Source organism: Diorhabda sublineata, chromosome 10 (assembly GCF_026230105.1).
Source record: "Diorhabda sublineata isolate icDioSubl1.1 chromosome 10, icDioSubl1.1, whole genome shotgun sequence".
NCBI classification, from domain to species: Eukaryota; Metazoa; Arthropoda; class Insecta; order Coleoptera; family Chrysomelidae; genus Diorhabda; species Diorhabda sublineata.
The window spans coordinates 19,046,614-19,066,838 of NC_079483.1; the positions used below are offsets into that span (position 1 = coordinate 19,046,614).

General features: G+C 35.5%; 1 protein-coding gene across 2 annotated transcripts in view; it reads left to right on the forward strand.

Moving 5' to 3' along the window:
* Positions 1-20,225, forward strand: part of LOC130449930 (UDP-N-acetylglucosamine--peptide N-acetylglucosaminyltransferase 110 kDa subunit) — a 29,648-nt gene that overhangs the window by 5,706 nt on the left and 3,717 nt on the right. For both annotated transcript variants that reach the window (XM_056788028.1, XM_056788029.1), the window contains exons 6-8: positions 5,682-5,878; positions 17,996-18,280; positions 18,807-18,997. In XM_056788028.1, the coding sequence (XP_056644006.1) occupies positions 5,682-5,878; positions 17,996-18,280; positions 18,807-18,997 (673 nt within the window). The remainder of the gene's footprint in view (positions 1-5,681; positions 5,879-17,995; positions 18,281-18,806; positions 18,998-20,225) is intronic.

The following is a 20,225-nucleotide window of genomic DNA, read 5'->3' on the forward strand; positions in this document are numbered from 1 at the left end:
CTTTTTCAGATATCGCAGTAAATAATTACATTTAGTGCCATTTAGTTGTAATTATTTACTGTTTGTTGCTATATATGCGTAAATTTTAGTATTTTTTTTACAAAATAATTAGCCAATCGAAAATAAATACGTGAAATTGTTCTTATATGTGTTACAGTAAATATTTTAGTTGTTTTTTTTTTTCAAAAAAAAGTGGATTTGTAAAAGATTTGTAATAGTTTGTTGTACAAACCTCAAAATTGATTAGCGAAACATAGATTTACATCAAATTATTCTTATAGACATAAATTTAAATGAAAATTATCCGATTTTTTAATTTTATATCATTTGTTTAGACAACCCTATATATAAACATAAATTTTGTACTAATATGAAGTTTTTGTCCTAATTTGATAAAAATTAGTTTTTCGAAACGTCAAATTTCTTTAAAAAGTTGTAAATTTTGGACCACTCTATATATAAACATGATTTCTGTACAAAATTGACGGTTTTGTCATAATTTAATAAAAATAAATTCCAAAACCGTCAAATTCATTAAAAAAATTGCAAATTGACATTTTTTTTGTATTTTAGATATTTTTACACCATTTTTTAGGACCACTCTATATATAAAGATAATTTCTGTACCAATATGAAGCTTTTTTTGTAAATTTTGTAAGAAAATCGTATAAACACCAGTGAATATACAGGGTATGTCCGTAAAGTAATTCATCAAGACTCGGTTTGAAAAATTTATTTATCGGATACAATTGCAATTGAAATTTCCTGGCAAGTTTCGACGAGAATACCTTTGTAACGACTCTAATGTTTTCCGGTGTTAAATCGTTATCCTTTCAGCGATCTATTGAGCTGAGGGAACACAAATAAATCCGGCGGGATTGTAGGTTAGCTGTTTTAATCATTGTAGTATTTCCCCGTAAATTGTACCATCAACTGTTTGTCCAATTAACAGAAATGGGGTCTTCGACTTTTCCCCGGCCATCCCGGAACATCTGATTCATCTGCCCGATTGGAACTTCGAAAAATAATCCCCAAAAGACCACTGGAAGTTTCCACTGGCGTTCATAACCTCATTTCCTGAATCTCAATTCCAATTGCTAAATCTGGCAACGTTTTTTTCTTTGGAAAGTTAATAGAGAAAGTGCGTTGGTGGCTTGAATTTTTACTAAGAATAATGGAGAAAATTGAAATTTTGAATTAATTTTAGGCAACTTTGAGGTATTAAAAGGGATCGTTAAATATAGTACAGTACCGTATCATAAAATTTGATGATGATTTGACACTATAGATGAATGGGACAATTTTGAGACAGAATTTTTTTTTATTTTAAATAATTTAAAAATATCCCACTCGCATATAAATATCAATTGATGGTTTGTACGATGGCCTATACAATCGTATTGGTTTGTTTTCGAATTCATTCAGTTTTTTTCAATATTTTGTGGCGAGTTTTAATATTAAACCTGCTTTGACTCGTTATATCGAACGAAACTTGATATATCCCCTCGCAAATATCTATAAATTAGCTTCAAAACGAATTTTTTGCTTCTAAATCATCTGTCAGTCCACATCCGCCTTTTACGCCAGATTTAGTCCCATGTGACACTTCTGGTTGGACTCAAAAATGGCACGGTGCAGATAAGAGTCATTCGGAAAGATATGGTTCAATTTGTTTCGCTAGTTAAGGATATTAAATCAAATATTTCACTTTTAATCAATTAATTTTTGATCACACCTCGTATATACCTTGTCTAGAAACGAAAACTGAGACTGTTTTTTCGGTTTCTATAAAGCATGGGGATTAAAAAGACATTTAGTTGTGATCCCCTAGATGAATAAATTGATTTTATGTGATGTCATACTGTGACTTTAGATTTTTTGTACCCCCAAGATAGTTCCGGTTCAAAAATTATCTGGGAATCATTTTCTGTTAGAAATGTGGTTAGGTCTTTCCTGAGGTAGCAGCATCTTCCAAAAAAACCTCATAAATCCCAATCCTCTTAAGTTAATACAGATATTTTTCCTTGTATTAATTTACTAACAAGTCATAAAGGTCAGTTAGCTACTTATCAGCACCCTTTCAGCGAAAAATTTCTCCTATATCAGAACCATTTAAAAAAAATAATATTCTACTTAAAAATGCCCCTATCTCCCCCAACAAAATTACCCGACGTGCTTCTCTTTCTCACTGGTACTATAAGTTACATTGTTGCCAAATTTTTTTATTGTCTAGCAGTTATTTTTCATTATAATTATAGAAAGTTTCGTTTTTCGGAAATTTTTTTTGTATATGTTTTTTGGTTAAAAATTAAAACTCATCTCAAAATAATTCCGAAATTTTTATTTTTGTATAGTTGAGAATATATAATAATTTTAACTATTACTATGTTGCTGTATGATAAATAGGTATGTGGCAGATTTGGTCGATTTTGTCAACAGATGGCAGCCATATAAGCGTATACCAATTGGCCGAAGAGTCAGGTAAAGTAGTAAAATGCAGGATGGCACTGGTCTTTGTTTTTAGGTAACGGAGTTTGGGGGACCTCTATGCGTCATTTGCGCCCGGGCGTCATTTTTGTTTTCTTTTTTATTTTCACTTGTTCAATTATGCGATTACGTAATTTAGATAATGGCGTAACGTAATTTATTTTTATAATAAAATAAATTTTTTCACCTTTTTTGTAATAACGCCGCTGATTGAAAATAGATTACCGGGGAATGCGGAATTGTTGATGCTATCATATTCGGCTGTTTGGGAAACGTTTCATTTCACTAAATATACGGTGTGAATCCGTAAAATATAAAAAATAATAACAAAAAACCATAATATAATATTTTGTTTTATAGTATACGAGGTGCGTTTTATAATTTCTTATTTTATTAATTATCCCAAATACGAGATTTTTTTTTTGCAAGGTGCACCTATTTATCTTTTAATATACGAGGAGTGTTTATTGCTTTCTCAATATACAAGATGTGTCTAATATACAGGGCTTACTTATTTTCTAATATACAAGGTGTACTTATATTTTAGTATACGAGGGGTGCTTTTTTGATATATAGAGCGTGTCCCTTAATTTCGATGTACGAGGTGCATTCCTTAAGTTATAGTATACGAAGTGTGCTTACGACTATTTAATATACGAGGTGTGTCTATTAATTTCGATATACAGTACTTACGACTCTTAATATACGAGGTGTGTTTAATAATTTCAATATACAAGGTGTTTATATTTTAGTATACGAGGGGTGCTTGTTTCTTTTTTAATATATATGTGTAATTTCGTTATACGAGGTCCGTTTGTCAACATTTTCATTATACGAGGAATTTTTTTTCTTTTTTAACTATACAAGGTGTGTTTATTAATTTCGATACACAGGACTTTAATATACGAGGTGTGTCTATTAATTTCGGTATACAGGACTTACGACTCTTTTAATATACAAGGTGTGTTTAATAATTTCAGTATACAAGGTGTTTTTTTTTAATTCCTTTTTTAATATACGAGGTGTGTCCAATAATTTCAGTGCACAAGGTGTTTATATTTTAGTATACGAGGGGTGATTGTTACTTTTTGAATATATATGTGTAATTTCGTTATACGAGGTCCGTTTGTCAACATTTTCACTATACGAGGAATTTTTTATCTTTTTTAACTATACAAGGTGTGTCTATTAATTTCGGTATACAGTTCTTACGACTCGTTTAATATACAAGGTGTGTTTAATAATTTCAGTATACAAGGTGTTTATATTTTAGTATACGAGGGGTGATTGTTACTTTTTGAATATATATATGTGTAATTTCGTTATACGAGGTCCGTTTGTCAACATTTTCACTATATGAGGAATTTTTTTTCTTTTTTAACTATACAAGGTGTGTTTATTAATTTCGGTACACAGGACTTTAATATACGAGGTGTGTCTATTAATTTCGGTATACAGGACTTACGACTCTTTTAATATACGAGGTGTGTTTAATAATTTCAGTATACAAAGTGTTTTTTTTTCCTTCCTTTTTTAATATACGAGGTGTGTCCAATAATTTCAGTGCACAAGGTGTTTATATTTTAGTATACGAGGGGTGATTGTTACTTTTTGAATATATATGTGTAATTTCGTTATACGAGGTCCGTTTGTCAACATTTTCACTATATGAGGAATTTTTTTTCTTTTTTAACTATATTATTAATTTCGGTACACAGGACTTTAATATACGAGGTGTGTCTATTAATTTCGGTATAAAGGACTTACGACTCTTTTAATATACGAGGTGTGTTTAATAATTTCAGTATACAAAGTGTTTTTTTTTCCTTCCTTTTTTAATATACGAGGTGTGTCCAATAATTTCAGTGCACAAGGTGTTTATATTTTAGTATACGAGGGGTGATTGTTACTTTTTGAATATATATGTGTAATTTCGTTATACGAGGTCCGTTTGTCAACATTTTCACTATATGAGGAATTTTTTTTCTTTTTTAACTATATTATTAATTTCGGTACACAGGACTTTAATATACGAGGTGTGTCTATTAATTTCAATATACAAGGTTTGTTTGTATTTTCACTATACGAGGAATTTTTTTTCCTTTTAATATACGAGGTCCGTTTGTCAACATATGTTTCGCTCAAAATCTTGGTGGCTATATAAAAAATAGTTTGAGGGAGTTTTGAACCGCTTACAAGTGCGAATTTGTTATTATTTACATTAATAGATCGAGAATTGTGGGATAAAATTTTTTTCATGTAATTTGTTTCAAAAAAACTACATTCAAAATGATATAACGCATAAATACGGAATTTATTGATTTTGGTTGCTATTAAATTGTTTTTTAGAAATTTAAATTCTTCATGCCCAATTTATGATTTTTCAAAATCTACATTATTCGTTATACGTTATTCATAACGATCTAAACTAACATAACCTTTAATTGTACAGATTTCAATTTTAAAAAACGATTAAATAGCAACAAAAATCAACAAAATCCATATTTTGTGTATATAAAATTGTTTTTTGAACCAAACGAATTGAAATTCCTCGATGATGAATACGTAGTCGTTCGAAAGATTGGAATATATATTGAAAATAATACAATTTGGTGTTTGATTGCCACAGTCCCACAACAACAACATTTTTGGCGAAGATTTCCTACTAATTCATGCACATTATAATATAAAAAAAAATTTGTTTGTCATGTAACAAATCGATACGTCTCGTTCCGAATTTCAACGGAATAAATCTTCCCGGAATTAGGTCATTTGGATCGTCTCTTTCGAGTTTCTGTTGGAAATAAATTTTTTGTTTCGTTTACTGGTATTTTTAGATAGCGGATTTACGTAATACGATATCGATTACGAATCATCCCAATATCATAATAAAATATTCGAAAATCTGTTGTTGGAACGCGCAAAATTATACGGGGGAACAAATCTAAAAATTTTCACATAAAAATTGATGTTCGTTTAAGCTCGGTTCACACTGAACGGCGAATCAACCGCAACACCGTCGAGTAATCTATTTTCTGTCCGATTTTTTTTGCGTCAGCGATCTCTCACCACGCACACTCGGCGATTTTTATTTTTTCCTAGAGGTTCCGCGAAAAAATTGGAGCGCTTGCAACTTCAAAAAAAAAAACGAACAAATAGGCGACAAGTCTGATAACGTTTCAATGTTTTGTTAGGCTTGTTACTTGAAGGCAATCGAAACTAGACCTGATTTTGCCGTCGCCTGGAGTAATCTGGGATGTGTTTTTAACGCGCAAGGCGAAATTTGGTTGGCGATACATCATTTCGAGAAGGCCGTCGGTTTGGATCCGAATTTTTTGGACGCTTACATCAACCTGGGCAACGTACTGAAGGAAGCCAGGATATTTGACCGGTAAGATTTTCTTTATTTCAGGTTATGTCGACGTAGATTACAATTTTTTTTAGGTTAGAAGCCCTTTTCGGAGGAGTTTCGGTCCCCTCTTTCACTTGCCTTCTATTTCAAGCTTTGTGGGGCTCTTTCCACTGGAGTTTTAGTCCCCCTTTACTCGCATTTTTAGTTTGTTTACTTGTGTTCTACTTGACTTCTATTTCGAGCTGTTTGGAGGCCTTTTCGAAGGAGTTTCGGTCCCCTTCTTAGCTTGCTCACCAATCTTTCACTTGTCTTCTATTTCAAGCTTTGTGGGGCTCTTTCCACTGGAGTTTTAGTCCCCCTTTACTCACATTTTTAGTTTGTTTACCTGTCCTATATTTGACTTCTATTTCGAGCTGTTTTGAGGCCTTTTCGGAGGAGTTTCGGTCCCCTTCTTAGCTTGCTCACCAATCTTTCACTTGTCTTCTATTTCAAGCTTTGTGGGGCTCTTTCCACTGGAGTTTTAGTCCCCCTTTACTCGCATTTTTAGTTTGTTTACCTGTCCTATATTTGACTTCTATTTCGAGCTGTTTTGAGGCCTTTTCGGAGGAGTTTCAGTCCCCTTCTTAGCTTGCTCACCAATCTTTCACTTGTCTTCTATTTCAAGCTTTGTGGGGCTCTTTCCACTGGAGTTTTAGTCCCCCTTTACTCGCATTTTTAGTTTGTTTACCTGTCCTCTACTTGACTTCTATTTCGAGCTGTTTTGAGGCCTTTTCGGAGGAGTTTCCGTCCCCTTCTTAGCTTGCTCACCAATCTTTCACTTGTCTTCTATTTCAAGCTTTGTGGGGCTCTTTCCACTGGAGTTTTAGTCCCCCTTTACTCGCATTTTTAGTTTGTTTACCTGTCCTCTACTTGACTTCTATTTCGAGCTGTTTTGAGGCCTTTTCGGAGGAGTTTCTGTTCCCTTCTTAGCTTGCTCACCAATCTTTCACTTGTCTTCTATTTCAAGCTTTGTGGGGCTCTTTCCACTGGAGTTTTAGTCCCCCTTTACTCGCATTTTTAGTTTGTTTACCTGTCCTCTATTTGACTTCTATTTCGAGCTGTTTTGAGGCCTTTTCGGAGGAGTTTCAGTCCCCTTCTTAGCTTGCTCACCAATCTTTCACTTGTCTTCTATTTCAAGCTTTGTGGGGCTCTTTCCACTGGAGTTTTAGTCCCCCTTTACTCGCATTTTTAGTTTGTTTACCTGTCCTATATTTGACTTCTATTTCGAGCTGTTTTGAGGCCTTTTCGGAGGAGTTTCAGTCCCCTTCTTAGCTTGCTCACCAATCTTTCACTTGTCTTCTATTTCAAGCTTTGTGGGGCTCTTTCCACTGGAGTTTTAGTCCCCCTTTACTCGCATTTTTAGTTTGTTTACCTGTCCTCTACTTGACTTCTATTTCGAGCTGTTTTGAGGCCTTTTCGGAGGAGTTTCAGTCCCCTTCTTAGCTTGCTCACCAATCTTTCACTTGTCTTCTATTTCAAGCTTTGTGGGGCTCTTTCCACTGGAGTTTTAGTCCCCCTTTACTCGCATTTTTAGTTTGTTTACCTGTCCTCTACTTGACTTCTATTTCGAGCTGTTTTGAGGCCTTTTCGGAGGAGTTTCAGTCCCCTTCTTAGCTTGCTCACCAATCTTTCACTTGTCTTCTATTTCAAGCTTTGTGGGGCTCTTTCCACTGGAGTTTTAGTCCCCCTTTACTCGCATTTTTAGTTTGTTTACCTGTCCTCTACTTGACTTCTATTTCGAGCTGTTTTGAGGCCTTTTCGGAGGAGTTTCCGTCCCCTTCTTAGCTTGCTCACCAATCTTTCACTTGTCTTCTATTTCAAGCTTTGTGGGGCTCTTTCCACTGGAGTTTTAGTCCCCCTTTACTCGCATTTTTAGTTTGTTTACCTGTCCTCTACTTGACTTCTATTTCGAGCTGTTTTGAGGCCTTTTCGGAGGAGTTTCTGTTCCCTTCTTAGCTTGCTCACCAATCTTTCACTTGTCTTCTATTTCAAGCTTTGTGGGGCTCTTTCCACTGGAGTTTTAGTCCCCCTTTACTCGCATTTTTAGTTTGTTTACCTGTCCTCTATTTGACTTCTATTTCGAGCTGTTTTGAGGCCTTTTCGGAGGAGTTTCAGTCCCCTTCTTAACTTGCTCACCAATCTTTCACTTGTCTTCTATTTCAAGCTTTGTGGGGCTCTTTCCACTGGAGTTTTAGTCCCCCTTTACTCGCATTTTTAGTTTGTTTACCTGTCCTCTACTTGACTTCTATTTCGAGCTGTTTTGAGGCCTTTTCGGAGGAGTTTCCGTCCCCTTCTTAGCTTGCTCACCAATCTTTCACTTGTCTTCTATTTCAAGCTTTGTGGGGCTCTTTCCACTGGAGTTTTAGTCCCCCTTTACTCGCATTTTTAGTTTGTTTACCTGTCCTCTACTTGACTTCTATTTCGAGCTGTTTTGAGGCCTTTTCGGAGGAGTTTCTGTTCCCTTCTTAGCTTGCTCACCAATCTTTCACTTGTCTTCTATTTCAAGCTTTGTGGGGCTCTTTCCACTGGAGTTTTAGTCCCCCTTTACTCGCATTTTTAGTTTGTTTACCTGTCCTCTACTTGACTTCTATTTCGAGCTGTTTTGAGGCCTTTTCGGAGGAGTTTCCGTCCCCTTCTTAGCTTGCTCACCAATCTTTCACTTGTCTTCTATTTCAAGCTTTGTGGGGCTCTTTCCACTGGAGTTTTAGTCCCCCTTTACTCGCATTTTTAGTTTGTTTACCTGTCCTCTACTTGACTTCTATTTCGAGCTGTTTTGAGGCCTTTTCGGAGGAGTTTCTGTTCCCTTCTTAGCTTGCTCACCAATCTTTCACTTGTCTTCTATTTCAAGCTTTGTGGGGCTCTTTCCACTGGAGTTTTAGTCCCCCTTTACTCGCATTTTTAGTTTGTTTACCTGTCCTCTACTTGACTTCTATTTCGAGCTGTTTTGAGGCCTTTTCGGAGGAGTTTCCGTCCCCTTCTTAGCTTGCTCACCAATCTTTCACTTGTCTTCTATTTCAAGCTTTGTGGGGCTCTTTCCACTGGAGTTTTAGTCCCCCTTTACTCGCATTTTTAGTTTGTTTACCTGTCCTCTACTTGACTTCTATTTCGAGCTGTTTTGAGGCCTTTTCGGAGGAGTTTCTGTTCCCTTCTTAGCTTGCTCACCAATCTTTCACTTGTCTTCTATTTCAAGCTTTGTGGGGCTCTTTCCACTGGAGTTTTAGTCCCCCTTTACTCGCATTTTTAGTTTGTTTACCTGTCCTCTACTTGACTTCTATTTCGAGCTGTTTTGAGGCCTTTTCGGAGGAGTTTCTGTTCCCTTCTTAGCTTGCTCACCAATCTTTCACTTGTCTTCTATTTCAAGCTTTGTGGGGCTCTTTCCACTGGAGTTTTAGTCCCCCTTTACTCGCATTTTTAGTTTGTTTACCTGTCCTCTACTTGACTTCTATTTCGAGCTGTTTTGAGGCCTTTTCGGAGGAGTTTCTGTTCCCTTCTTAGCTTGCTCACCAATCTTTCACTTGTCTTCTATTTCAAGCTTTGTGGGGCTCTTTCCACTGGAGTTTTAGTCCCCCTTTACTCGCATTTTTAGTTTGTTTACCTGTCCTCTACTTGACTTCTATTTCGAGCTGTTTTGAGGCCTTTTCGGAGGAGTTTCTGTTCCCTTCTTAGCTTGCTCACCAATCTTTCACTTGTCTTCTATTTCAAGCTTTGTGGGGCTCTTTCCACTGGAGTTTTAGTCCCCCTTTACTCGCATTTTTAGTTTGTTTACCTGTCCTCTACTTGACTTCTATTTCGAGCTGTTTTGAGGCCTTTTCGGAGGAGTTTCCGTCCCCTTCTTAGCTTGCTCACCAATCTTTCACTTGTCTTCTATTTCAAGCTTTGTGGGGCTCTTTCCACTGGAGTTTTAGTCCCCCTTTACTCGCATTTTTAGTTTGTTTACCTGTCCTCTACTTGACTTCTATTTCGAGCTGTTTTGAGGCCTTTTCGGAGGAGTTTCTGTTCCCTTCTTAGCTTGCTCACCAATCTTTCACTTGTCTTCTATTTCAAGCTTTGTGGGGCTCTTTCCACTGGAGTTTTAGTCCCCCTTTACTCGCATTTTTAGTTTGTTTACCTGTCCTCTATTTGACTTCTATTTCGAGCTGTTTTGAGGCCTTTTCGGAGGAGTTTCAGTCCCCTTCTTAACTTGCTCACCAATCTTTCACTTGTCTTCTATTTCAAGCTTTGTGGGGCTCTTTCCACTGGAGTTTTAGTCCCCCTTTACTCGCATTTTTAGTTTGTTTACCTGTCCTATATTTGACTTCTATTTCGAGCTGTTTTGAGGCCTTTTCGGAGGAGTTTCTGTTCCCTTTCCCATCCATCCGCTCAGCTTCGGTTCCAAGATTTCCAATTTCCTTCCCATATTCTTATCCAAATCGATATCCACCTCATCGAACCGGTTCAATTCGAATCTTCTTCTTCCTGCGTGTACACTAATTAGTTCTTCATATACAGGGTATACTGTATAAGAATTGGTACAGTATTGAAGCGTATAGGAGACCGGGTTGCGTCCTTGAGGATTTTTAGAGCCTCAAACTTGGGAAATTTGCAACCTTTCAACATCAAATTTGGTGTACTGTGTGAGATTGTCAAGGGCATTAAGTAGAAGGCGATCCAACACCAGCCTGAGGCGTTAATTAGTGGTGACCTAACCTTGAAATTTTTTGAACTTTCATTTTGATTGAAAAAAATGTTCTGACAGATCAAAAACTGCGGTTTTTATATTTAAAAGTTGTTTTACCTGCCTTTTTTTTTCTACATTCTCTTTCTTTTTTATTCCAATTTTTTTCCCTTTCCACAGCTCTTTGTCCCTATTCCTTATCTTCCATTTTTTGTCTTTGATCCTCTTTTCACCTCAGTTTAACTTCCCTTTTCCCTTTTTTCCTCACGCTTCCATTTCTATTTCTCCCGCGTCTTCATTTCTTTCATTATCTCCTTTCCTTTATTTGTCTTTCACTTTCTCTTTTTATGTCGCGTTTCAATTTGATTCTTTTCTTTTGATTTAGTTCTATTTCATCATCTTGTTTCCCCAAATCAAAATTTCCAAACTACGTTTCGAAAACTTTTGAATCCCCCATTCAATTTCTCCAACTTCAATATTATATCGAAAATCTGGCAACACTGTTTTCACAATTTCGGTGCGATACATTCGAACTCAACATAACCTCATTTTTTTTTTTTTTTTTTTTATTCAAAATTATTTATACCGTAAAAAAGCGTTTCGATTTTTTTACACGCGATTTCGAGCGGCGTCGAAATCGAAAAATGAAAAAACGACAATTCTCCGCAGACAATAATTTTATCGCGGTATGACACGGTAGCGCGCAGCCTCGGGTTGCCGGGCAACGATTGCGAAAGCCCCTCCGACCTGGGGTGCGTCGAGGAACGAAGTAAACAGCCACGTAGTCGGACGATTCGTATCGTCGAAATATTTACGATTTTTGTGCCTAGTTATTTGTACCCAACCAATTTATACCGGCTGTGAATATTTTATACCGAAAATACTCCCGATTTACGGACGGTGTCCGATTCCGTCATATTACATTATATACGTACATACAGGGTTGACGCGATTAATACGCGACTGACACAAGTCTTTCGTAGATCGACAATAAATTTATTAACGCGATTAAAGAAAAATAAAATGTATTTGTCGATGGAAAAATTACAAATTTCGTTTGTACGTTCATTTCAAAATGATATTTGTAACTTGACGTAATCGAAAAAGTGTTCACGAGGTAAGTTTTTTTCTTGTCGTCGTGTTCGCCGCGCCGTTTCGACATTGTCTTTTTGAAAATTTCGTATTTCGAACTAATTCTCCGCGTATTTCGATTTCGTCTTTATCCGGATTCCGGCGATTTTTTTCTTTCCTCAATTTTTTGCCCTATTTTCGTTTTGTCATTTTCCCCTCTTCTCAATTCTGCCTCTCTTTTTTCTATCTACTCCCCTTTATCTATCCTTATTTTTTTCTCATTACCTTTTCTCTATCTTCTTGTTCTTCCTTGCGCTTTCTATTTTTTGTCGCGCTTCCTTTTCTCCTCTCCTGATTTTTTTCTCACTTTTCCCTATCTCCAATTTTTTTTCTTTTCAACTTTATTTTTATTTCTATCCATTCTCCTTTTTCTCCGTTCTTTCCATCTGTCTTTTTCTTTACCTTCTCTTCTCGTACTTTCTACTTTTTGTTACGTTTCCTTTTCTCCTCTCCTGATTTTTTTCTCACTTTTCCCTATCTCCAATTTTTTTTCTTTTCAACTTTATTTTTATTTCTATCCATTCTCCTTTTTCTCCGTTCTTTCCATCTGTCTTTTTCTTTACCTTCTCTTCTCGTACTTTCTACTTTTTGTTACGTTTCCTTTTCTCCTCTCCTGATTTTTTTCTCACTTTTCCCTATCTCCAATTTTTTTTCTTTTCAACTTTATTTTTATTTCTATCCATTATCCTTTTTCTCCGTTCTTTCCATCTGTCTTTTTCTTTACCTTCTCTTCTCGTACTTTCTACTTTTTGTTACGTTTCCTTTTCTCCTCTCCTGATTTTTTTCTCACTTTTCCCTATCTCCAATTTTTTTTCTTTTCAACTTTATTTTTATTTCTATCCATTATCCTTTTTCTCCGTTCTTTCCATCTGTCTTTTTCTTTACCTTCTCTTCTCGTACTTTCTACTTTTTGTTACGTTTCCTTTTCTCCTCTCCTGATTTTTTTCTCACTTTTCCCTATCTCCAATTTTTTTTCTTTTCAACTTTATTTTTATTTCTATCCATTCTCCTTTTTCTCCGTTCTTTCCATCTGTCTTTTTCTTTACCTTCTCTTCTCGTACTTTCTACTTTTTGTTACGTTTCCTTTTCTCCTCTCCTGATTTTTTTCTCACTTTTCCCTATCTCCAATTTTTTTTCTTTTCAACTTTATTTTTATTTCTATCCATTCTCCTTTTTCTCTGTTCTTTCCATCTGTCTTTTTCTTTACCTTATCTTCTCGTACTTTCTACTTTTTGTTACGTTTCCTTTTCTCCTCTCCTGATTTTTTTCTCACTTCTTCCTATCTCCTATTTTTATCATTTGCCTTTTCTTTTATATTTCCATTAAACTCTTTTTCCTCTCTTCCCTCCACACCTGTTTGTTTCTTTATCTTCTCTTCTCGTACTTTCTATTATTTTTGTTACGCTTCCATTTCTCTCTTTTTCTTTTCAAATTTTGTTTTGTTTCGTTGTTCCCTTTCCTGAACCGTCATTTATTCCATCTGTCTTCTCTCTCTGTCTCGCACTTTCTATTTTTGTGACGTTTCCTTTTTTTTTCTCTCCCGATTTGTGTTTTTCTTTCCCCTACTTCCTATTATCTTCTTTTGTCCTTTTTTTATTTCTATTCTTCCCTCTATCTGTCTTTTTTCCTTTCCTTCTCCCTTTCTTTTTTTTTTTTGGCCACGCTTCCATTTTTCTTCTGATTTTGTTTTCTTTCACTATCTCCTCTCCTAAATCTTTGTCTCTTTTATCTATCTTCCTATTTTTTCTTTTTTCCTCGCTCTTCTCTTTTCTCCTTTCCTGATTTATCTCTCACTTGTCCCTGTCTCCTATATTTTGTGTTTACTCTCTCTTTTCTCTCATTTTCCCTATCATCTCGTTCTTCCTCTCGCGTTTCCATTTCTCCCTTTTCCTCCCAAGTTTTCTTTCACTACCTTCTTTTCTCTATCGGTCTTTTCCTTATCCTTTCCTCCCGATTTTCTTTTTTTTTTTTTTTTCATCTTATTTGGTTCTCAATCACATTTCTCTTTTACATATTTCCTATTCTAAATATTTCCCTCTTGGCATCTCTTTTCATTTCTTTAAATTTCTCTCTTTTCGCCCTTGTTTTTTCGAATTTCTTATTTTGTTCCTTCATTCTACCTTTATTTACCTTATCTGTCATTTTTTTCTTTCCCTTCCACTTCTCTCTTTCCACCTTTCCCGTTTTTTGTTTTTATTCATATCTCTCTCTCTTTTCCTTATCTCCTCTTCCTTTATCTTTCTGCGTTTAGTTTTTCTTTTACTTTCTCCCGCTTTTTCGTACTGTCCCGTCTTTTCACCGAGTTCCATTCATCGTGATTTGATTTTTCTTTTTCTCCTTCTGTCACTTCTTTTGTTTTTATTTTCATCTCCATTCGCACCATTTTTGCTCTCTCTCTCTCTCTCTCTCTCTCTCTCTCTCTCTCTCTCTCTCTGCTGCATTGTTCTTGTCCTTTCGCTGTCCTGCGATTTTTTGATCAAACTTCTTTTCGCCCCTCTTGATTTCTTTTCTGCTTCACGTACTCCTCCGCATATCTGTTTTTTACTTATTTTATCCGTTCTCTCTATTTCCCCTTCGCCTTACTCTATCTCTTTCTTTTCTATCTGTCTCGCCTTCTTCTGTTAATCACCTGAACTTCTGACCCTCTGTTTCGTCTTCTTCTATTTTCCTCGCTATTCCCACTCTCTGGTTTTATTCTGTCCCTCGCCTGCCATTCTTCATTCTATTCCTTTCCTTTTCTCGCTGTTCCCTCTCTCTGTCTTTCTTCTATCTCTCGTCTGCCCTTCTTTAATCAATCTCTCGCTTTCACACCTTTCGTCTTCTTTTCTTCCCCTCTTCTTTCTATTTTCTTTTTTGATTTCTTTCCTTTTCTCATTATTCCCAGCTCCTTTTTTTTCCTCCCCCTGTTTTTTTTTTTTTGGTTATGCACGATTCAGTCGGTCGTTTTTCGGAATTAGAGTGGTTGCGACGACTTACTTTAGAAATACTATAGAATTTGACTTGTCAATTTTACATAATAATTTCGAGGTCGAATCGTTTACAACGCCGTTGTTAACTACAAATTTGCTTGCTTGTGTTATAAACAAACAATTTTTTTATATCGTTAGAATCCAAATAACGTCAAACGAAATTTACGAGGACGGAAATATAAATTTATATCGAGCGAATATATACATAAAGCGGAGCCTATTTGGAATCTACCCAAAAAAATATTCGCGTAGTCGCGTTCGTGTGCACGATAAAATAATATTCCGATAATATATAATTTTTTTTAAATATAATTTTTGGTAATTAACACGCATGGATGCTGTAATAATAATATTTCGGATCGAGTAAATTTTATATTCGCGATGCGGATGACGTTCGCTGACGACGACGCGTCGGTATATCCGCTTTTATGGAATTTCAAAGTGTCGTCATATATACGATTATCGATATACGATTACCGTCTAATTACGATTCGGACGATAAATGTCGTAGTCGAGATGGTGGATGCTTCGTTTGGATCAAAGAACAAATCAAAAGGTGTTTTATTTCGTCATTTTCGGAAAAAAATAAAAAAAATAAAAAAAAAAATTCCATTCACGTGAGTACAGAAAATTAGAATAGAACGTCCGATCGTTGTACCATATACCATTTTATTAACATCGAAATTAATCTCGGCATCTAAATGAGAATCGATAATTTTAATTGTTTAATTGTCACGTGGGCGTGTCAATAAATCAGATTATTCGTAATTTTTTTTTTTTTTTTTTTTTTTTAATTCTATTCTCTATTGTTCTATTGATCGTCATCGATTGTGTTTCGCTCTATTCGGACGAGGGTCGTCCGAAAATTGTGATCCTTTTTCTCATTTTCCTCCAACCGTTTTTTTTCTCTATCTAATCTTTCGCCCACGCGCTTTTATTTTTCTCTTTTCCTCTCTCTCTCTCTTTCTTTCTCAATCGATTTCATTCTCTTCCGCCTTTCTTTTGTCCATCTTCTGTTCGTTCCTCTTTCTGTTATTTTCCTGTCTTTTCTCTCTATCTCTCTCTCTATCTCTCTCTCTCTGTCACTTGTCGCGCTTCTACTTTTATTTTTCCCTTGTTCTGATTCCGTTCTCTATTAATCTCCCACTTTTCATCCACATTTTTTTCTACATCTTCCGTTCCTTTATCTTATCTTTCTTCCTTCTGTTCATTCCTCTTTCTGTTATTTTCCTGTCTTTTCTCTCTCTCACTTGTCGCGCTCCTATTTTTCTTTTTCCCTTTTTCTGATTCCGTTCTCTATTAATCTCCCACTTTTCATCCCTATTTTTTTCTACATCTTCCGTTCCTTTATCTTATCTTTCTTCCTTCTGTTCATTCCTCTTTCTGTTATTTTCCTGTCTTTTCTCTCTCTCACTTGTCGCGCTCCTATTTTTCTTTTTCCCTTTTTCTGATTCCGTTCTCTATTAATCTCCCACTTTTCATCCACATTTTTTTCTACATCTTCCGTTCCTTTATCTTATCTTTCTTCCTTCTGTTCATTCCTCTTTCTGTTATTTTCCTGTCTTTTCTCTCTCTCACTTGTCGCGCTCCTATTTTTCTTTTTCCCTTTTTCTGATTCCGTTCTCTATTAATCTCCCACTTTTCATCCACATTTTTTTCTACATCTTCCGTTCCTTTATCTTATCTTTCTTCCTTCTGTTCATTCCTCTTTCTGTTATTTTCCTGTCTTTTCTCTCTATCTCTCTCTCTCTCTCTCTCTCTCTCTCTCTCTCTCTCTCTCTCTGTCACTTGTCGCGCTTCTACTTTTATTTTTCCCTTGTTCTGATTCCGTTCTCTATTAATCTCCCACTTTTCATCCACATTTTTTTCTACATCTTCCGTTCCTTTATCTTATCTTTCTTCCTTCTGTTCATTCCTCTTTCTGTTATTTTCCTGTCTTTTCTCTCTCTCACTTGTCGCGCTCCTATTTTTCTTTTTCCCTTTTTCTGATTCCGTTCTCTATTAATCTCCCACTTTTCATCCACATTTTTTTCTACATCTGCCTTTCCTTTATCTCGTCTTTCTTCCTTCTGTATTCTATTTATTGTCATGTTTCCATTTCTCTCTTTTTCTCTCTCCCGTGATTCCACTTTTTTTCGCCCGTGTTTTTTTTTTGCTTATTTCGCCTCTATTTACCCGTTCTTTCCTCTTTCTGTTTTCGTTCTCTTTCGAACTTTCGCTTTCCTTATCTACTCTTCACAATATTTTTCTTTTTTTCTTTTCACTCTTTTCATACGTATTTCTCCTTCTTTCTATCTTTTTTCTAAATCTGTCTCTCGTCTATTTACTTTTTATTTCCTCCCTTGTTATTTTCCCATCTTTTCTTTTTTTTTTTTCTATCATTTTCTATTTTTCTTTTCATCCCTATTTTTCTTTCTTTATTTCTTTTTTCTACATCTGTCTTTCCTCTTTCTTCCTTCCGTATCTTTATTTTTGTCTTGTTTCCATTTATGTGTTTTCTTACCTCCTGTTTTCGTTCTCTTTCGTCCCCTTCCTTTTTCCATATATTGTCTTCTTCCCGCTTTCTATTTGTTGTGTTTCCATTTTTCTCTTTTCCTCCTTTTTCTACTGATTTTGTTCTCTTTTTCCTATCTATATTCCCTTTTTCTCTTTTCGCTCTTTTTCTCTATCTTTTCTACAGCTGATTTTATATCTTTTCTTTCTCATTTTTTCGGTTTTATAGTATTCCATTTCTCTATTTTCTTATTTCCAAATTTCGTTCTCCTTCATCCCCCCCTTTTAACTGTATTCTCTTCTCCCTGCTTCCTATTTGTTCTATTTCCATTTCTCTTTTTGTCACCCTCTTTTCCCTGTGTCTATTTCCTTTTTGACTCTTTGTTCCTCTTTTTCTCTTTCCTTTTCTATTTTTTCTACATCTGTTTTATATCCGTCCTCTCATTCTTCCGTTTGCTATTTTATGTAAGGTTCCATTTCTATCGTTTCCTTCTCCTCACAATCTTATATTTGATCTTTTTTCTTTCCTACACGTCTTTATTGTATTTTCTCTTTTTGTCTTGTGGTGGTTATATAATCTGAAAAAAAAAAACTGGTCGTAATACCTATACCTATAGTTTCCCCAATCTCCCTAACTTCCAATTTCTCCATAACATATTTTGAGCTGAATGTTGGTTCCAGTGCGTTCGATAACTAACTTATCGTCTTCAGAAACCCTACACCCTGGTGTAGTGTAGGGAAATTCCAGTGGGACAATTTATTATGAAACATATTTCGACTTTCTATTGAAATTTTCTGTATTTAATTTATGTACCAAATATTTTTGTTATTAGTTGGGTGTTTATTTAAATATTGCAAATTTAATTTCAGAGCGGTAGCAGCCTATTTACGCGCATTGAATTTATCGCCTAACAATGCCGTCGTACACGGGAACCTCGCTTGCGTCTATTACGAACAAGGACTCATCGATTTGGCTATCGATACATATAGAAGAGCCATTGAACTTCAACCGAACTTCCCCGATGCTTATTGCAATTTAGCGAACGCTCTCAAAGAAAAAGGTCAAGTTTCCGAAGCCGAAGAATGTTATAATACAGCTTTACGTTTGTGTCCAACCCACGCCGATTCTTTGAACAATTTAGCAAATATTAAGAGGTGATTATATTTAATCGTTTCCCTATAAACCCGTCAATCGATTAGATTTTGTCCAACGGAAGTCCAATTTGTAAATCCGTTGTTCAAATTAACCTTGAAGATTTTTTAAAATATAGTTACGGGGACATATCTTTTGGCAATCGGTGTATGGAGAGATTTGAAAATTGAATGACTTTCTTCTTCAATATCCATAACTTTGATGACTTAAAATAAAAAATTTGCTTAAAGGGAAACGTTTTGACTACCAAAAATGCTCCTGATCATAGATTAACGTTGGGTTAATTCGAATCTTGTTCCATCTTCTCATGCTCATCCGATATATAAAGATATGTAATTTATTATCTTATCCAAAATCTATCACCCACTAAATATACACCATTAAGGTGGATTATCGAGTAAAAATCCATTGTAGGACTTCTTATGTTGAAAATCCAGTGAAATCTAGAAAGCAATTGAATTTATTCAACTCAATCGATATCTGGAATCATATGTTACAAATAAAATAATTTTTTTTGTGTGCGTATAGGGAACAGGGTTATATTGAAGAAGCTACCAGATTGTATTTGAAAGCTTTGGAAGTATTTCCGGAATTCGCTGCAGCCCATAGTAACCTGGCGTCCGTTCTACAACAACAGGGTAAATTAAATGAAGCCCTTATGCATTACAAAGAGGCCATCAGGATCCAACCAACTTTTGCCGATGCTTATTCTAATATGGGTAAATGTTAATTTTTATTATTAAGCTTTTCCAATGAATTAATGACTATAAAAACAATTATTGCCTTTTTTGACAGAAATTACCTCTTGGCATCGGTTGTTGACTTGGTGCCATGGTTCGTAGTTATATGTGGGTGACCAAGGGCCCCATTTGACGTTACCAAAGGCCTATGTCCTTTGAGAATCCGATCGGTCGCTTTTACTTGAACCATTTGATGCTGCTTGGTACCATAGCAACCATCTTTTGTAGTGTATTCCATCGTTTTCATGGATTTTCGATTGGAATCGGGTGAATTACCAGACCAATTATTTATTTTCACCGAAAAATACTTGATTGATGTATTTGTACAAGTCAACAGACCATGATCAATGTTTATTGGCCAAAGTTAATATATTGTCATCATTCTCTGAGTTTGGTTTGGTTTTCTTGTCTTCAGATCTACTTTCAAATATTTTTTCCGCACTGTACTCACTCTAACACTATTTTCCAACCATTCAATTTATTACAAGGGGTCAGTCAGGTCTGGTCAAAATATTCCATCAAATGTTTGTATTTGACACTGAGTTTATAATGGATATGATTTTTTCCAACAGTCCATTGATCGGTGTTTTCAGTCCATTCTAAATGTCTTCTTATCAGTTTCTGAATTGGAAATTGTTTTTCCTTTGGTTTTCATGCTTTACTAAAGCCTTTTTGGTATTTACTCCAACACTATAATCCAGCAAATCCCCACGAAACTCTGTGCTTTTTTTTGGATTATGAAAGGTTCTTAAAACTTGATTTTTCTATACCAACTATATCCCTAGTAGTCAGACTTCCTAGGAGAAGTGTTACAAAGATCACAAAGTTATAACGATCGACCGATTTAGGTATTGTAGATTGTTTGGAAGGTTCTTATGACTATTCAGTCACTCTACGCCTACTATATCCCATTTTCCAAGTTGTTATGACTATTCCTTCGGGGTACCTAAGTCTTGATGAAATGCCATTGGTTATCAGAAGACACCACGAAAGGTTTCTCAGGCTTTTAAACCGATATAGTTACGAATCTTTACGATTATCTTATGCCTGGAGAGTTTCTCGAATAAAACTCCATCTGATCCTTCAATCATCCATTCAGTTCGTTTTTGATGTGACATGAGGCCACAGTAGGACTCTGGTCCAAAATATGGAGTCGTTGCACTTTTTGTTGACAAAACTATCTGCTTCCTCGTTGCTTGATAGCTAC